This window comes from Brachyistius frenatus, unplaced genomic scaffold (assembly GCF_029030835.1).
Source record: "Brachyistius frenatus isolate BFR_SWC_R1_liver_20210118 unplaced genomic scaffold, ASM2903083v1 Contig_6, whole genome shotgun sequence".
Lineage (NCBI taxonomy): Eukaryota > Metazoa > Chordata > Actinopteri > Embiotocidae > Brachyistius > Brachyistius frenatus.
Window position 1 is genome coordinate 6,992,304 of NW_027210605.1, and position 15,379 is coordinate 7,007,682.

At 41.0% G+C, this 15,379-nt stretch overlaps 1 protein-coding gene across 2 annotated transcripts in view; it reads left to right on the forward strand.

Annotated features, from left to right (window-relative positions):
* Positions 1-376: 376 nt before the first annotated feature.
* Positions 377-15,379, forward strand: part of cpne5a (copine Va) — a 71,556-nt gene continuing 56,553 nt past the window's right edge. For both annotated transcript variants that reach the window (XM_069688911.1, XM_069688912.1), the window contains exons 1-3: positions 377-824; positions 12,524-12,564; positions 13,198-13,244. In XM_069688911.1, coding sequence (XP_069545012.1) covers positions 715-824; positions 12,524-12,564; positions 13,198-13,244 — 198 coding nt within the window. In that variant the 5' untranslated portion in view covers positions 377-714. The remainder of the gene's footprint in view (positions 825-12,523; positions 12,565-13,197; positions 13,245-15,379) is intronic.

Genomic DNA, 15,379 nt, shown 5'->3' on the forward strand with positions numbered 1-15,379 from the left:
TGGCTCTGAAAGAACTGATGTAATTTTAACACTATAGGCAAAAATAAACTGTTCTGTAGTATGTGACCCAAAGGCTCCTTTTGAACATTTTACTTTGGCATTAATTGGAGGATTTATTTCAACGACACATCCCTGCATATTTCTCAACAGAAAGAAACGAAATGTGCACTAGTTGTTTCAATTGAGTCAAAAAGATTCCACCTATGTTCGTTCATCTTTTCTATAACAGGAGAGACAAACAATCCGAGTCTATTCAAGCCCCTCGGTTCCTATTTATTTTCTGTTTGAGGCTCCTAAAACCAATTTGGACCAAAATAACGATCCGTCCGCCATAGATCAATAGCTTGAATCTGCAACGAGTGTCAGTCGCAGCTCCGCATGTGGGGGTAAAGCAGGGGGGTGGAGTTCACAGCTTTGACTTTTCAAAGCTCCTCTGGCAGAATAGCTCTTTTTTTTTGGCCGAGAAACAGCGGAGTTGGCGTTGATACGTCCTGGCGGAAAACCCCACTTCAGTCAAACCAGTCGCCTCACTACTGCAGCCTCCAATCAAACTTTCCATGCTGTTACTCGTCCAGCGGGCAGCACTTAGGAGCTTTGTCTGGACCGTGTTCGCCGCTGCTCGCTCGTCCGCTGCGCTCCGGCTCTCCACCCTCGGCTGTCCAGGCTCACAGGGACTCACGCAGCCAGAGGAGCTGACCTGGGTCTCCCGCACGCATGGAAGGGGACGTTATGGACAAAGTGGAGGCAACGCCGCCGGTCTGTGACTTCGACCCCATCAGTGCGAGCATCCCGGCCACCAAAGTGGAGATCACCGTGTCCTGCAGGTGAGCGCACTCCGGTGCTGATGCTGCTGTGTCTTAAGTCAGGGTTTGGGAAGCTCCTCGCGTTTTGGTGATATTTTTTTGCGAGAAGCACTTACACTGGACATTGTTTGTAAAGACTACCGTGCATATAACATTTTAATTCTTTAAACGTCATTTATGGATACAAAAAAAAAAAAGAATAACATTTTAAAGAAAAAAAAAACTTTACAAAAGCTATAAAATCCTCGACCATCCGTAGACCCACAGGCATACTAGATGTCACTAGAAAAATGTAAATTAACCATTCATGCAACGCCTTATTGGCCATGCTACAATGTCTAGAATTCCCCCCAATCGCGTTAGTGCGAGAAACAACGCAAGACAAAATGCGGCCATCCCTAAACTTGAACACTTATTGTGAAGTTTTGCATTTTTACTGTCTATTTACATAAATCCTAACCTCCGTCAGGTTGATCACTGCGCTGTGTCTGTGTTGGTGTTGTGCGCTGCGCATCAAGTCGTGTGCCACAGGAGATATCGACGGTCGCAGAGTTTATTGGCGTGCCCGAGAGATTCCCCCCTGAGGCGGCGTGTCATGTGTGGAGCTGTGCGACTGCTTTTGTCAGGCTCCGTAAACGAGACTCGTTAAGCACTAAACATTTCCTCCCATCAGCTTTCAGCCGGATCCCACGAAGATGCAGTTGAAGGCTTGTGGGAGAAAATACCACGGAGATGACAGAAGCCTCGTTCGGATAGGGTGGGGCGGCGCTGGTTGCAGGTGGAGAGACTCCGTATACAGTTTGGCGCCGTCACATATCGTGGCTTTTAAGTCGACAAGGACAGGATGTGCAATTTTAATGAATGTTCCTGTGTAAATGTCTGTTTCCATGGGCTCCCCAGATGTGCGTCATTTTGCCCAGATCCACAGTGTTAGCTCTGTGTACCTCCTGGGTGCAGTGCAATAAGCATGTAAATGAAGTAAGTAAAGCTACAGGGGAGAGATTTATCATCCAGACACTCTGCTGCCATGGCTTTCTTCTCTTAGCTGTATTATTCACTCAGTTGTCTGGAAGGGAAATTGACTGATTGTCTATCTTGATAAAAACACTGCTTTTTAGTTTTTTTTTTAAAGGCTTTGAAATTGAAAGTTTTTTCATAAGCCTAACAAAGCTGTTGCCATGCAGATGACCTTATAACCCATTATGGCTATTGATTAATGAGTTGCATTTCAAAACAAGTCAGTTAACCTTTAGGTGGTGGACAGGTGGGAGGATGATGCAGCTTTGTGGAGGGATTTTTGTTTAAGGAAGATGAGCTGCATCAAATCCCTTTGCATATTGCTGGCTGTTTATGTATCAAGAAACATTCTCATGTCTATAAAATATAGGAAGAGTGTGTGTGTAAGGCTGACACCGAGTATGCAGTCTAGGCTTTGTGGGTATGTTAAAGCAGCTGGACTTGAGTTGTTTCCCTCTTGGTACACACTATTGTTTTTTTTCCCCCTCAGACCATAATACTTTAAACTGGGATCTGTGTTGATGCCCTCAGGATCTGTCATCCTGCAGCTCCCTTGTTTGTCATTAATTTCTCTGCAAACAAAGACTCGCCCCTGCATACAGTTTGGTAGAAAAGAAAAACCCATTCCTGCTTTCACTGGGCCTTGAGACATTGAAACAACGCTACAGTTTGACCTGTGATGACTGCTTCTAAGATCAAGAACTGAACAGCTCAGAATTTGAACACATGAAATACACAGCCATGCGTGTAGCTATTCCTTACGCTTATCAGGAAGTGTATATTTGGGCTATCCACTATTAAGCACGCTGAAACATTGGGTGCTATGTGGTGGAGAGGCACAGGCTCCACAACTCTGTGTAATTGATTTACTAAGCCTGAAAGCTCCGAGATTGCAGCACACATGGAATTGAACCGCACCGTGCAGCCCTGCAGGCATTCTCATAACCCTCTGCCAATATTGCAGCAAGCCCCCCTGACAAACTGGAGGGACTGAAGCAGACAGCCGCTTATCAAAACAAATGCATATCACTGTGATAGCACATTGTTCCCCGTCTATGGCTCTGATTGGTTTCGCTCACAGGTCAGCCACTGAGCCGTACCCCGAGCATCTGCTTCGAAACTCCAGCTCAGCGATAAGATGGCTCTTCAAATTCAAGTGGCCTCTTTTCCTACATCAATTTTCGTTACAGAACACATACCAGTGAATACAGATCAGTGGGTTATGGCCAGTGGTCCCCCCTTGTGTTTTTACAAGGCTGACCCTCCCTCTTATGTGACAGTAATGAATGTGTTCATTAGTTAATATTTAAGCAGCTTCTATGAATGTTTCATAAGTTGTCTATGTAGTTTGCTGCATCATGCTTTAATTATGAGCAAAGTAGTGTTCTAAATGTGGATTCTGCTGGCTTGTTGAATGTGCCCTTTTTCTGTATCACAGCTTACCAGACCGTCTCAGAGTTCCCATGTACTTTAGGGAAACTGGGGCTTTAGCGCTCTGGTTCCACAGTAAAGCACACTTTCAGAAATGAATGTTGGAAAAAATGTGCACACTGGCAAAAACCGCAGAGCCCCTAAAGGCTTGACACGCAAAGTTTCATTTAAAGAAGCCATTTTTCTCCCTATTTTTCTATGGCTGGTCACAGTACAAATCTGTGTACAGAGTTTTAGTAATGATTTGTAAATGTAGTGTTTACTGAATCTGCCTGTGACCAGAATGAGGGAGGGGAATGATGCTGATAAGCTTGACAACCCTGACAAAGGTTTACAATCCTTATCAGGATGGTGGCGAGGAGGAGAAAAAAAATCTTTCCTCTCATTTTTTTTTAGATAGTTACCATCCAGGGGAGAGCGACACAGAAAGAAAACCGAATTAGTTGATTTATAAAAAAAATTAAAAAAAAATGCCTCAGGACATTGTATTATTGTGAGAACATGATATATGATTTAGTCCAACAAAACCACCAAGCACAAGGATACAGCTTGAATATTTATTTCACTTCCATTCAGCAAAAGGGGGGGATATAATAGACATTTTATGGTCCTCTCTTGCGTGTCAAAACATCACCAGTTATGCTGTTAAAAGTGAAATCGGCTGACAAAGCCACCCTCTCTTCCCCTGTGCTCAGCCTCTCATCTGGCAGCTTGAACATCAGACTTTATCAGCCCCCATCGCCCATTTTATCGCAATGAAGACGCTGCATCTTGTCTGTCCCCTCTGTGTTCTCTGTTTTTTTTTTTTTTTTAATTTTTTTTAAACTGGCTTTAACCATTCATTTGCTGTGATAGATTGGTCACAGCAGCATTGCATCCGATCAATGCATTCCATAGCTGGGGGTGATCTAACTCAACCATGCCACTCAGCTCTTGAGGGATTCATTACCTGGTGAAACGCACAGGAGGTCACATTACTGCCAGCATCCTGAGACAAATACGTGTGGGAGAGGTTCCCGGGCGCACAAAGCTACTGATTGCGGTTCCCTGGGGTCAATCTGAAAACTTGTGGCATGTTTCTTGATCGGGTATCTTCCTGAGGCAATCATTGCAGCGAAGGGGGAGGCCTAATGAAATCATCAGGACGATTAGGATGTGTGGCGTTGCTGCTCGATCTGTCAAAAACAATTGCTTGAGCAGAGCAATTGGGATTCAAGCTGTGCAACCAACCTATTGTTTATTTGAATGTGCTGTTATGGCTTGTACCTCTGCTGTTGTTGTGGTGTTAATAGCTGTTGCTCTCATTCAGTCTCTACTACCCATTCAGTCAAACCCTGTGACCTGTTTTCTCTGGTTGAAACATTTTTCTGTTTTGCCCTGACAGGCTGCAAGTTTCAACTGAACTAGTTTTGCTTTGTGCAAGAATATAAAATATTAATAATGGATCTCTCTGAGTATGAGAGAAATTTCCGTTTGCAGTGTTTTACCATGTTTTCTTTTCATATTGCGTTCTGGGTAGAGACAGACCTGGGGCGACCTCACAGCTTTTATCTCAGAGGATGACTTGTGTTTGTGAACGATCTGTCGCATCTGTTTTGGGGATCAAGGCTGAGAGACACCAGGGTGCCAAAAGGAGGCAGATTTTTTTGTTGTTGTTTTTTTTTTTCCAATTTTGGGGATGTTGAGATTGCAGCAGGCGAGTCTCACAGCCCGATGAAGCGGATAATTATGTATGAACCCCTGACACAGTGAAAATGAGTTTGGATCCCAGACACGTGGCTCGTGGTGGTGTCAGTGTTATTAATATATTCTAATTCGGCATGTATGTCAGCAGAGGGGGATCCCATGGAAGCACAGTTGTGGTGCCATGCCAGAGGTTTATAACACTGCATGTTGCTTGTGTCATGTGAAAGTGTTGATTGGAATGACAGGAAAAGTCAAGAGTGTGGTGTAGCAATAAGAGTTCAAAGCTGTCCCTTGTGGCTCAGAAATATCAAGCTGCTTTTGTCACTATTTTCAGAAAAACTTAAGGGTCAGCAGAGTATGTTAGTAGATTAGATTTGATGTGTCGGGGGATATTTGACCTAATATCACAGCTTGTCTAAGAAATGTGAGAGCTGGTGGCAGATGTGTGACGGGTGGCTCTGTGAGGATCTCATCACACCCTGTTGCATACGCTAAAGGTCTTTCACTTGTTGACAGTCATATCCAAAGGGCTGAAAAAGCTACTCATTGTCAGGTTATTGTCATTTCTGTAGATCCATCTGAGGTTTTTTTTTTTTTCCCCTGTAAGATATACCAAAGTGGACACGTTGTACCACAAGGAACATTTCTGCTCGAGTGTGTGCTTTTGCTACAAATCTGTGTACGGACGATTTCCCGACAAACACAATCAGTTTTCTCTGTAGGGAAATGGATTACCAGTCCAAATATGCGTATTTTACAAGATGAAGATACCAAACTGAAATGATTGTAAGCTACTGTAGAAGCTGTCAGTGTAATTAGAAATTATTAAAAAAAAAAAAAAAAATTGTTTTTTTGATAGATGCTTAAAATGGAACAGGCAAGGTGGTGATTTTTACATGGAAAAGTCCAAGTACATGCTTGAAGTGGTTTGAGTCATGAGAACAGAGCTGTTTGTTCGCCTGATTGTGATTATTTGAGTTGACTGCAATTATTTGACACGATTGTTGAAATTGTTTCCATCATCTTTCTTAACTATTTTCACATTATGTTCCACCGTTTAAGGTTTGACGTCAGCTCTTTCAGTGATGTAATATTGTTGTGCCCTCATCTAATGCTGTGGTTTAATGTCACATGAATGAAGAATTAGCGCCACCAGCTGTTTATCTTGAGGCCATTAACCTATAATATTGAGCATTCAGACTTTAACATCATGGATTTGGTGTAAAATCAAACACCACAGCTCTGCTGTCATCACATTTCAAATTTAATTTCAAAATAGAGAGCCTAGTAACTGTGAGGAAGTGATCTGTTGGATTTGCAGCAAAAAGGGGCAATTGAAGTAAAATGAACAGAAAAAGACAATTACATTGTGAATTGAACTTCTTTGTATGACAATTAATTGTCAAACACAATTTTATGATCATAACAGCCCTCGTTACTCGTTGAATAAAAAAGTTATAAAAATAGATTAAATGTATTTTTTTTTTATTTTTTATTTTTATTCAATGTCATGGTAGCAGATAGAAAATGTCTATAACAAAGTAACAAAAAGCTGACATTAAAACTGCTGAATATGGAGCTCTCATAAAATTTCTATTCACCTAGCCTTGAATACCTTGAATTCTGTTATGGGCCATTGCTCACATCTCTGAGTTGTTCTGTGATTTAAATAGATCTGGTGTTGTGCTTACTGAGAAGCAACTGACCAATAAGAGTTTAGTTGGTCTGAAGAAAGCCAGGTATGGTATGTTTTAAGAACGGGGACATTATTCTTTCATAGCCAGCTCGCTGCATCTACATTTATGAAAAAGAGTGTCATTAAAAACAGCAACAAAGCGGGAATGAGATTGATGAAGCTCTTCACGTTGTTTAAAGTGACTTTTAAATCAACATATTTGATAAATGTAAAAAGAGTTGGTCTCCATGAACCGCTACTGTAGCTTTTATCTTGTGAAATTTGATTAAAGAGAAATTCAGTCTAATAATCGTACTATTTCTAGGGAAACCACATTGGATATTTGTTTCCAGCCCAGTCAATTAATGTGCGTGTTTGAGCGAGTAGGTGTGTGTCATAAGGTGGTCTTAACTCTCAATATCTAGCGTTCATTACTTCATGCTCATTATGGTTTATCACTGCCTGCCTCCTGTGTGTTTGTTTTTTTCACCACCTATCGGGACTCAACAGTAGTCCACCACCAATTACACAGCTTCGTTTTTCTATTTCCACACTCTATGGGACCCTCAGAGATCTCATCCTTCACTAGCATCAATTAATGAGCCAACCCTTTTGCATGCTTTGTTATCGTGATCACTGTTGAGGTTGACCCTGCTCTCTCCACTCCACTCTAGACCGAATCCAGGCGGAGTTTCTTTACTCGGTCGCTGTTTAATGATCAGTTGCAACCATTTCAAAGCCGGAGGAGCTTAGGAATGCTTTACTCTGCCTGATTCGGTTCCTGGTGTACAATTGTAAAGTGCGTCACGTGGCCAGTTTGGGAAGTACATAGGTAGTGTGTCTGGAAAGATGCTTGCAGCTTGGGTTTCTATCAGATGGAACAGAGAGATGAAGTGAAATTGGAGTGAATTCACAGTAGACTAAGTGCAAAGTGTCCTGCCAGAGTTATAACAGCCATATTGTATCGGTGTCGGGATTTCCCTCTGCTCCTCGCAAAAAAAAAAAAAAAAAAAAAAAAAGAAGCTTTCTTTGCACAAACCTCAAGCTGTCACAGCAGTGATACTATTCCCAGGTCGAACATTAGTTGCACACCAAAAGCCAGTCCAAAACAGGGAACCATAGCGTATATGTGTTTTCATTTGTTATACAAGCAGAAGAGCAGGTTTATGACTGAGATTCTGTCACTGCCCGCGGGATGGCTGCCCAGTGAGTGCTGTGCTGCAGGTATCGTCGACCTGGACAGATCCCAGGTTGAAACTGAATAATTAAACACATGGAGGAGGAGAAGACACCTGGTGCCATCACTGTGATAGTCAGCAGATGGGTCTGTCACGAATAAAAAGGACCGGGTTGGGCTTCATATATTCGAGGGGAGTTTTTTGAGATCCAGAAAAAAACCACATTACTCTGTATTATCATCTGTCACTAGACACAAATCATTTCCAGTAATGAAACACAGCTGTACATCAGATTGCCTCAGTTGCTTCAAATGATTTGTTTTTATTTCAGAGGAGGTGCTCCTTGCAGGCTTGTATTGTATGAACGTCCATGCACAGAACATGTTTTGAGTGACAAAAATTCCCCCAAGGAAAGCTGAATATTTCAGTCTAAATAATGGGATTCCTGTTATTTGTAAAGCGTCGGCTAACCTCTGCAGCAGCATAGACGTCCCATGTTCGGTTCTCTGACCTTTTGATTCTTAAGAGCTGCTTAAGGGTGTATTAGACAAAAGGTAGACCTAATGACCCTGTGATGCGTGAGCGGAAAGATTATGTCTTTCCTCAGTGAAAGAAGAGAGGGCCATAGGCCGTGACAGAGTAGACTTGAAAATTCAAACCATCTTTCACTTTCGCCTCGCAGCCATCTCCATTGTCTCTAATGTAATATAGAGTCTTTTTATTTCTTTTACCCTGTCAGAAACTTGACTTTCAAGCGTGCATTTCTCATTTCCTTTTAAGAACCAATGAAGCTGCAGTTCCTCTGCCAGCCAGACTCACGACTATTTAAAACCACTTTCCACTGAATTAGATGCTATTACTTCAAGGTGCCAAATTATGATTTTGACAACTCTTAGAAAGTGCTGGATAATAAGGCTCTGTTGGTGCAGGAATTAATTCCTACATTTCTTAGTTTAATGATCAGGCCCATGGATCTGAGAGCTGCTAAAATATCTCCAGGGTGCAACCAAGAGGGAGTGCGTGTTCTTATTATATCGTTCAGATTAGAGTTCAGCAGCTGGCCGGGCTGTAGAGGTCAAACCTCCTTCACACTTGATCTGTAGTGTTTTAGTCCAACTAAATTATTTTTTTATGCATTTATACTGCCAGAGATTGTGTCGATTTGTCTTAAGAACACATGCATCAGTTACTTAAAGTGTGCATAACCAATAACTATGAGGTTAATTTACTACTGAATAAACAATCATTACTTTGTTAAGGATGATTAGGCCGAGAAACAAAGCTATTAAAATTGTATTTATTTTTCCGTCAAGTTGAATAGAACTTTAGCTTTTTGTTCTTTTGTTCTACATTTAAGAATGCACTCCAGACTCTTACTTCACAAGCAATATGATTATAAATGCTCAATTGAAAAGAGAAGCTTCTTGGACTCAGAGTTTTCATGAAGGTGGTGAGATCAAGAGGAATAGAAATGATGTTTGCCATTTTTGTTGACATATTTCAAAGCGGGTGGTCATAGTGACCACAAAAGTGCTATGAAACGAGCCTGATGCATGAAATGTGATGTGAATGAAAAGTAGCTGTATCTAATTACTTTTGTCCTACTTTCAATAAATTTGATCTTCATCTACCAACTTTTTCCACATCAGCGTTCAGGATAATGATCTTGTCTTATCCCGCTGAGATTTGTAGACGGAAGGAGTTAACTTTTGAAATAGGCAGCATTACTTTAGTGAAAGCAGACGGATTATCTGAGCTGTTAATACCCACCCTGCGGCGCTGGTGTGTGTGCACTCTGGCCATGTCCACAGTAAGACAGTGAATTAATTTGTATTGGTGTATGAATCTGAATAATACTAATTTCTTCTTGGACTAAAAATGTTCTTGGAGAACAAATTGTGCTCTGCATTAACACGGTGCACATGTTAAAACCGGATGTCATGTTGTTACTGCATTCTTTTTTTCATCTAGTGACACACTCTCTTCTTAGATGGGATCAGGTGATGGACAAGCTAATTGTTGGAGGGTAATGAATGCCAGATATATTATACAGAAACAGGTGGACACAAAGAGGCAGTTAGTCATGGATGGCTTTGTTATCCACAATGATAATTACACTGACAAATTTCCAACTGGTAGTCAGGTCAGCCCGAGGCTATAACCAAACGAAGCTGCACCCCCCCCACACACACACACATACATTTCCCTGTGACATAAGATTTTGTGTCCAGGAATGAATGCAGAATTAAATACACATGAATGATATCCTGTTGCTTGGATGCAGTCCTGAACTCTCATCTATATTCATTGAAATCCTGCTGTCCCCTAAAGGGATGAAGTTTATTCCACACTGTGTTCAAGTTATTTACGCTGTTCACAATCAGGAACCAGAAATAAGACATATTTATGTGCTTTTACATTATACTGCTATGGTAATAAGATCATTGAAAGAAGCAGGAAAATGTCTCATCTAAAATGTTAAATGACATGATTGATCTCTTATATTTTAAAGGTCTATTTAAATCTTGTGCAGTTCCAGGAGGAAATATTAAAGGGTATGGCTCAAACTCAGAAATTCCCTCCAGCCCCCAAAAAACACTCTGAAAGAAGCTAGAGTTAAATATGGCATGAATAATATTAAAGTTGATTGCACCTCTTATTTTGAATAAGTCAATAAGCCAATCAGAGCATCTGGCTTCCTGAAAATGCGTTGGGTGATCATCAGCATTAAGGAACTGAATAACCTTTTTTACATGGAGAAAGGGTGAGTGTTTGAATAATTTAGCTTGTGGGAAATGCAGATGCGCAATAGAAGACCTGTTTCTTTGAAACTGAATGGTAACTGGTCTGAGTGACTGTGACCTACTTGGACATAGAACTGTACAAATACTGTTATCAGACTGAGACGAACATCATGAGCTCATGGTGCATTCGTTGACCTCCACTGACACTGAATGAGATTTGGCTAGTGCCTGCATACTGATGGACCTGTTCAATGTATTGATGCCACGATGTTGCTTAGAATGGTGAAATGAATCTCCGTATGTGGTGGAGCTGGTTGATTTTTGCCCTGTGGACAGAGTCACCAGAGCAAAGAACGACATTTGTCTCATTTTCTCTGTTAACCTGCTCATCTGCAAAAGAGCTGATAACTTGTCAGCCCTTCCTTTGTGTTGTCAGGGACTTAAGAGAAATTCAAAATGTTTTGACCTGATAAGTTAGGGCTGCAAATATTTTGTTATTTTCATTACTGTTTAATCTGCTAATTATTTTGTTTTTTAAAATGGCAGTCAAAAATGCCCCAGAGCTTTCACACAGCTGAAGGTTAATTCAAAATGCAAGTATATTGACTTTATTTTCAGATAAGACAAAAGAAAAACAGGAAATCACATTTGAGAGGCTGTGACCTGAGTGTTTTCTATTTTGGCTTTAAAAAATACTTTCTTTTTTGTTAATTAATTGTTGCAAATCTACTTTTGAGTCCTTTCCTGTATGTAGTGACAGGCACACATAATTGTCTCAAATAATTCACTGACATAGCTTTTTGAAACTTTGTAATTTGTATCAGCAAGGCAAGACAAACAGTAATTTCTGAATACGTGTCATTGTATTGTATTGTCTTAATTGTATTACCATTGTTTCTTTAGTAAAGGTTGTATTCGGGAAAATGCATCTCGCGTTATATAACCGACCGTTTTGACTGTCACCATTACTCCAAAGTTCCTTCACAGCCTGATGCTGTTTTTGAGGTTTATTAAAATATTGTCCCCCCTTTTCTGTAGCGGCAGTCAAAATAGCATCTAACAAGACAGGGTCAAAACCTGGCGTACGCCTGGGTCGTGCATGAAAAGCTAGAATGCTTTTAATTTGAAACGAGGGCTATTATTTTGAAATGGATACTGGAACTTGTGTCAATTAGCCGACCAGTGGTGTAATTATATCAGTCAGTCAGTGACAGACATTCGTCAGCCATAGGGAAAGCCTCGTTGTTGCAGTCCAGCCAAAACCTTTGTGAATCAGACCTTAAATCACAATTGATAAACCTCAATAGGTAGCAGCCCTATAAGGATGCAGCAGCAAGTGACTATATGTCACTTATGAAGCGTTCATTTGTTTCCGCTGGTTAGTCAGAAATTTGAAATAGGTTGCTGAGTGTTTTTGGTCCGGTTTACTTGTCTTCTTTTGTTTGACTTATCCAACTTAATTCCTTTTCGAGAATGCTTCATTTTCCGATTGACATTTTTGTTCCTTTGTCCTGAAGTACTACATTTCCATAAATGAAACAAATCTGGCGTGTGCCTCACATGATTGTCCATCTTTCAAGTGTTTTTTTTTTTTTTTTTTAATCCATGCAGGACTCATGTTTGTGTTGCCTTGGCAAATATAAGCACTCTCAAAACAGCTTGTGTGCCCATGTTTTCACTGGCATCTTCGCCTCTGTGTCCTCTTCGTCCTTTCACCGAGCTTTAATGTGCTTACTGTGCTGCTCACTTGTAAATTAAATCTCAAGGGCAGTAGAGTTTATGTGGTCGTGAATTACCTCACAATTAGCATCTAGCTCTTTGCATATGGTATGTTGTGATTAAACTGCACGAGAGGAAGAATTTACATATCTGTACAAAATAAAATGGATCTTCACAACTGCCACACTCTCTCGGGAAATTTAATTGACTATCAAACACATGCTGCACCTGAAAGAGATTTTGAGGTGTCAATGTTTTCTTCTCTTACAGGAATCTTTTGGATCGAGACACTTTCTCCAAATCTGACCCATGTAAGTTCTCAGCTTTTACAATGATAATTGCAGCTTAGTTTTTTCTCCATGATTTTTCTTACCTACTTGGTTCATCGATGCTTCTCGTTTTCCGAAGCTTTACTTTTTACTTTTGCTGAGGTCAACTTTGATTCAGTTTACTCTGCAATTTCAAAGTGTTCCTTCAATATCTGCATATCATTTGCACAGTAATGTGACAACCTTTCCTCACTGAGAGCTAAAGTACCTCAATGCATGTATAAACGGCAGCCTTTGAATACAAATGGTTATTTTTTTTGGTGAGATGCATGGGGAAACGCCAAAAAGGCATTTTCTCTGATATTCCCTGCAGGATAGAGAATGGAGGAGACATTTACCATAATAGGGAGGAGGTTCAAGCCCTTTGTGTAAAGAAGCTACTGGGAAAATGTGTTCTTTGCAGGCGGACATCATACTCAGAATCATCAAGCTGAGCACTTCATTATGCTGTCATTGTGTGGCAGGATAATTAATGATGAGTGATGGCAGAAAAATAAAAAAACAAACTACACTTGAAGAAGCAGGATGCTTGATGGAGAATGTTTGGTGACGGTGTATTCCTCTGCTTCCACTTTCTGTCTCTCTTTACCTCCACCCCACCCACTCACTTCTCAGTGGTCGTGTTATACACCCAGGGCGTGGAGTGCAAACAATGGAGAGAGGTAAGAGATCTCCAACGTTTTTCTGTCAACACAACTCAAGTCAGCCCATCTCTTCTCCGCTCTGTGTTTACAACCCCCCTTCCTTCCCTCTTCTCTCTCTCTCTCTCTCTCTCTCTCTCTCTCTCTCTCTCTCTCTCTCTCTCTCTCTCTCTCTCTCTCTCTCTCTCTCGGTAAATGGTGTGAGTGCCAATCATTTGCAATTGATTGACCCTGTGACCACTGGTGCGCTGGTCAGCACTGCGTTAGCTGTGACTGATTGTCTGATTAAGGTGGCAGCTACATGTATTGATAAAGATTTGCCTCTGCGTTAGAGTCCCCTCTGGCAGTTGGCCACTGGGCCTTAATTAGACCAGAGTTGCAAATAAAGTAGCAGAGGTTGCAGCAAGACAGAGGGTCTCTCCGGGATTATTACTTGTCCTTTTAATCTCAGTGGATGGACATGCACAGAAATAGCAATTTTAATTACATCAAAATTCTTTCTATTTTTGGGTCCAAAGCAACTCAACTGTTATTTATTAGAATCAGTGCTCTATGGTTTAAACTGCAAGACCTCTAAATGTTTTTCCTCTGCTGTCACGCAGAAACAATGTTTGATTGAATAGTGCAATGCTTATCGACTCCACAGAGACTTTGGTGGTGTTGGTGCACAGTAGTGTGACATGCCACATTTAAGGGGGAGTGTGAAACACTTGACGCCTCGATACAAAGTGAAGGTTTCAGTTATAATCAATGTTTCGGTCGGTGTGGGCTCCCAAAAAGGGACGGTAGTTTACATCTGAGTTTTTTTTTACACTGTGACCCAAGAACTATTTGGATGGTTAAACCGTTCACAAATATCCAGCAGTTTAATGAGGCTATTTTGTATGATTTTCGATAAACTGGTATTTCTTTTATAGGAAAACCTTTTTAGTACAACTCAAAACAAATATTTTCTGCTAAAATAAATCATTCAGGATTATGAAAAAATTATGATAACCCTCTAATTTGGACCATCATTAATGTGATCATCTCTACTGTGGTCACACTGCTGGCCTCCTCCGGGTGAACTAAAACATTTTGGCTTGTCATTGTACGGAAAGCTCTGGTGTTTTGGGGAGGACCTTTATTTGTGCATCTTTGTTCACTGTCATGGTTTACCGGGACACTTAATGGAACTGAGCCATCATTAATACACTTGTGCTTTTCCTTACAATGACCAGTCAAAATGTTATGAAAAGGTCTCTTGCCTTTAAACTGTGCATCCACTACATATTAACTTGGACCTGGTTCGTTAAAAGAAAGTGACAGACACATGTGAAGCAAGCTCAAAGAAAAGGTCAAGCTTTGTTTTTCTGCACAAAGAAGGCCACAATATTCATCAGATACGCAGATGACTCAACACATCCTCCACAGATGGGTATGTTGTTAAAAAAAGATTTGTCAAAATGGAGGACCTATTACTGAGAACAGGAGGAACACAGGCAGACCCAGAAAGATCAGCAGGGGTTTTTACTACATTATGGGAGTAAAATCAAGACAAACATGGAATAAATTGCAGCAGGGATCACCTCAGAGACCCACAAGAATTACCAGATAGTTCTCACTTCAAAGACTATTTCAAATAGGAGGAAGAAAACAGGGGGAGAGGGATGTGTGGAGGAAACCATTCATAAGCCAAGATAATGATCTAAAGCACACCACCCGCTTGTAGAAAGAATATTTTCAGCTGTATGTATGAATACGCTTCCAGAGTCCTGACCTAAATCACACAGAGCACCCATGGGTGCCATGCAGAAAAAAAACATTTCAGTGTGTTGATGCTTTTTGCTGGCTGAAACATGGAGGAAACCTTCTCCGCAGCTGCTACGGAAACTGGTGAGTCAATGCCCAGACCTTGTCAAACAGTTCTGCAAACTAAAGGACGGCAAACTGATATTAAAACATTTCACTTGACAAGTGTGCTTGCATTTGTAATGCAATGAAATTCATAGATTTTTAAGGGATGGATTTTGATGGGCTGTCTTGACCATTGGAAATCAAAAGTGCTGTGGTGGCAGAATAAAAGGCCGCCTGTCATAGCGGTGGGGGTTGATGGGCATGTTACTGGTTAAAAAGCAGTCCAAATGTTCAGGCAATCTCTCCAGGGAGACATTGAT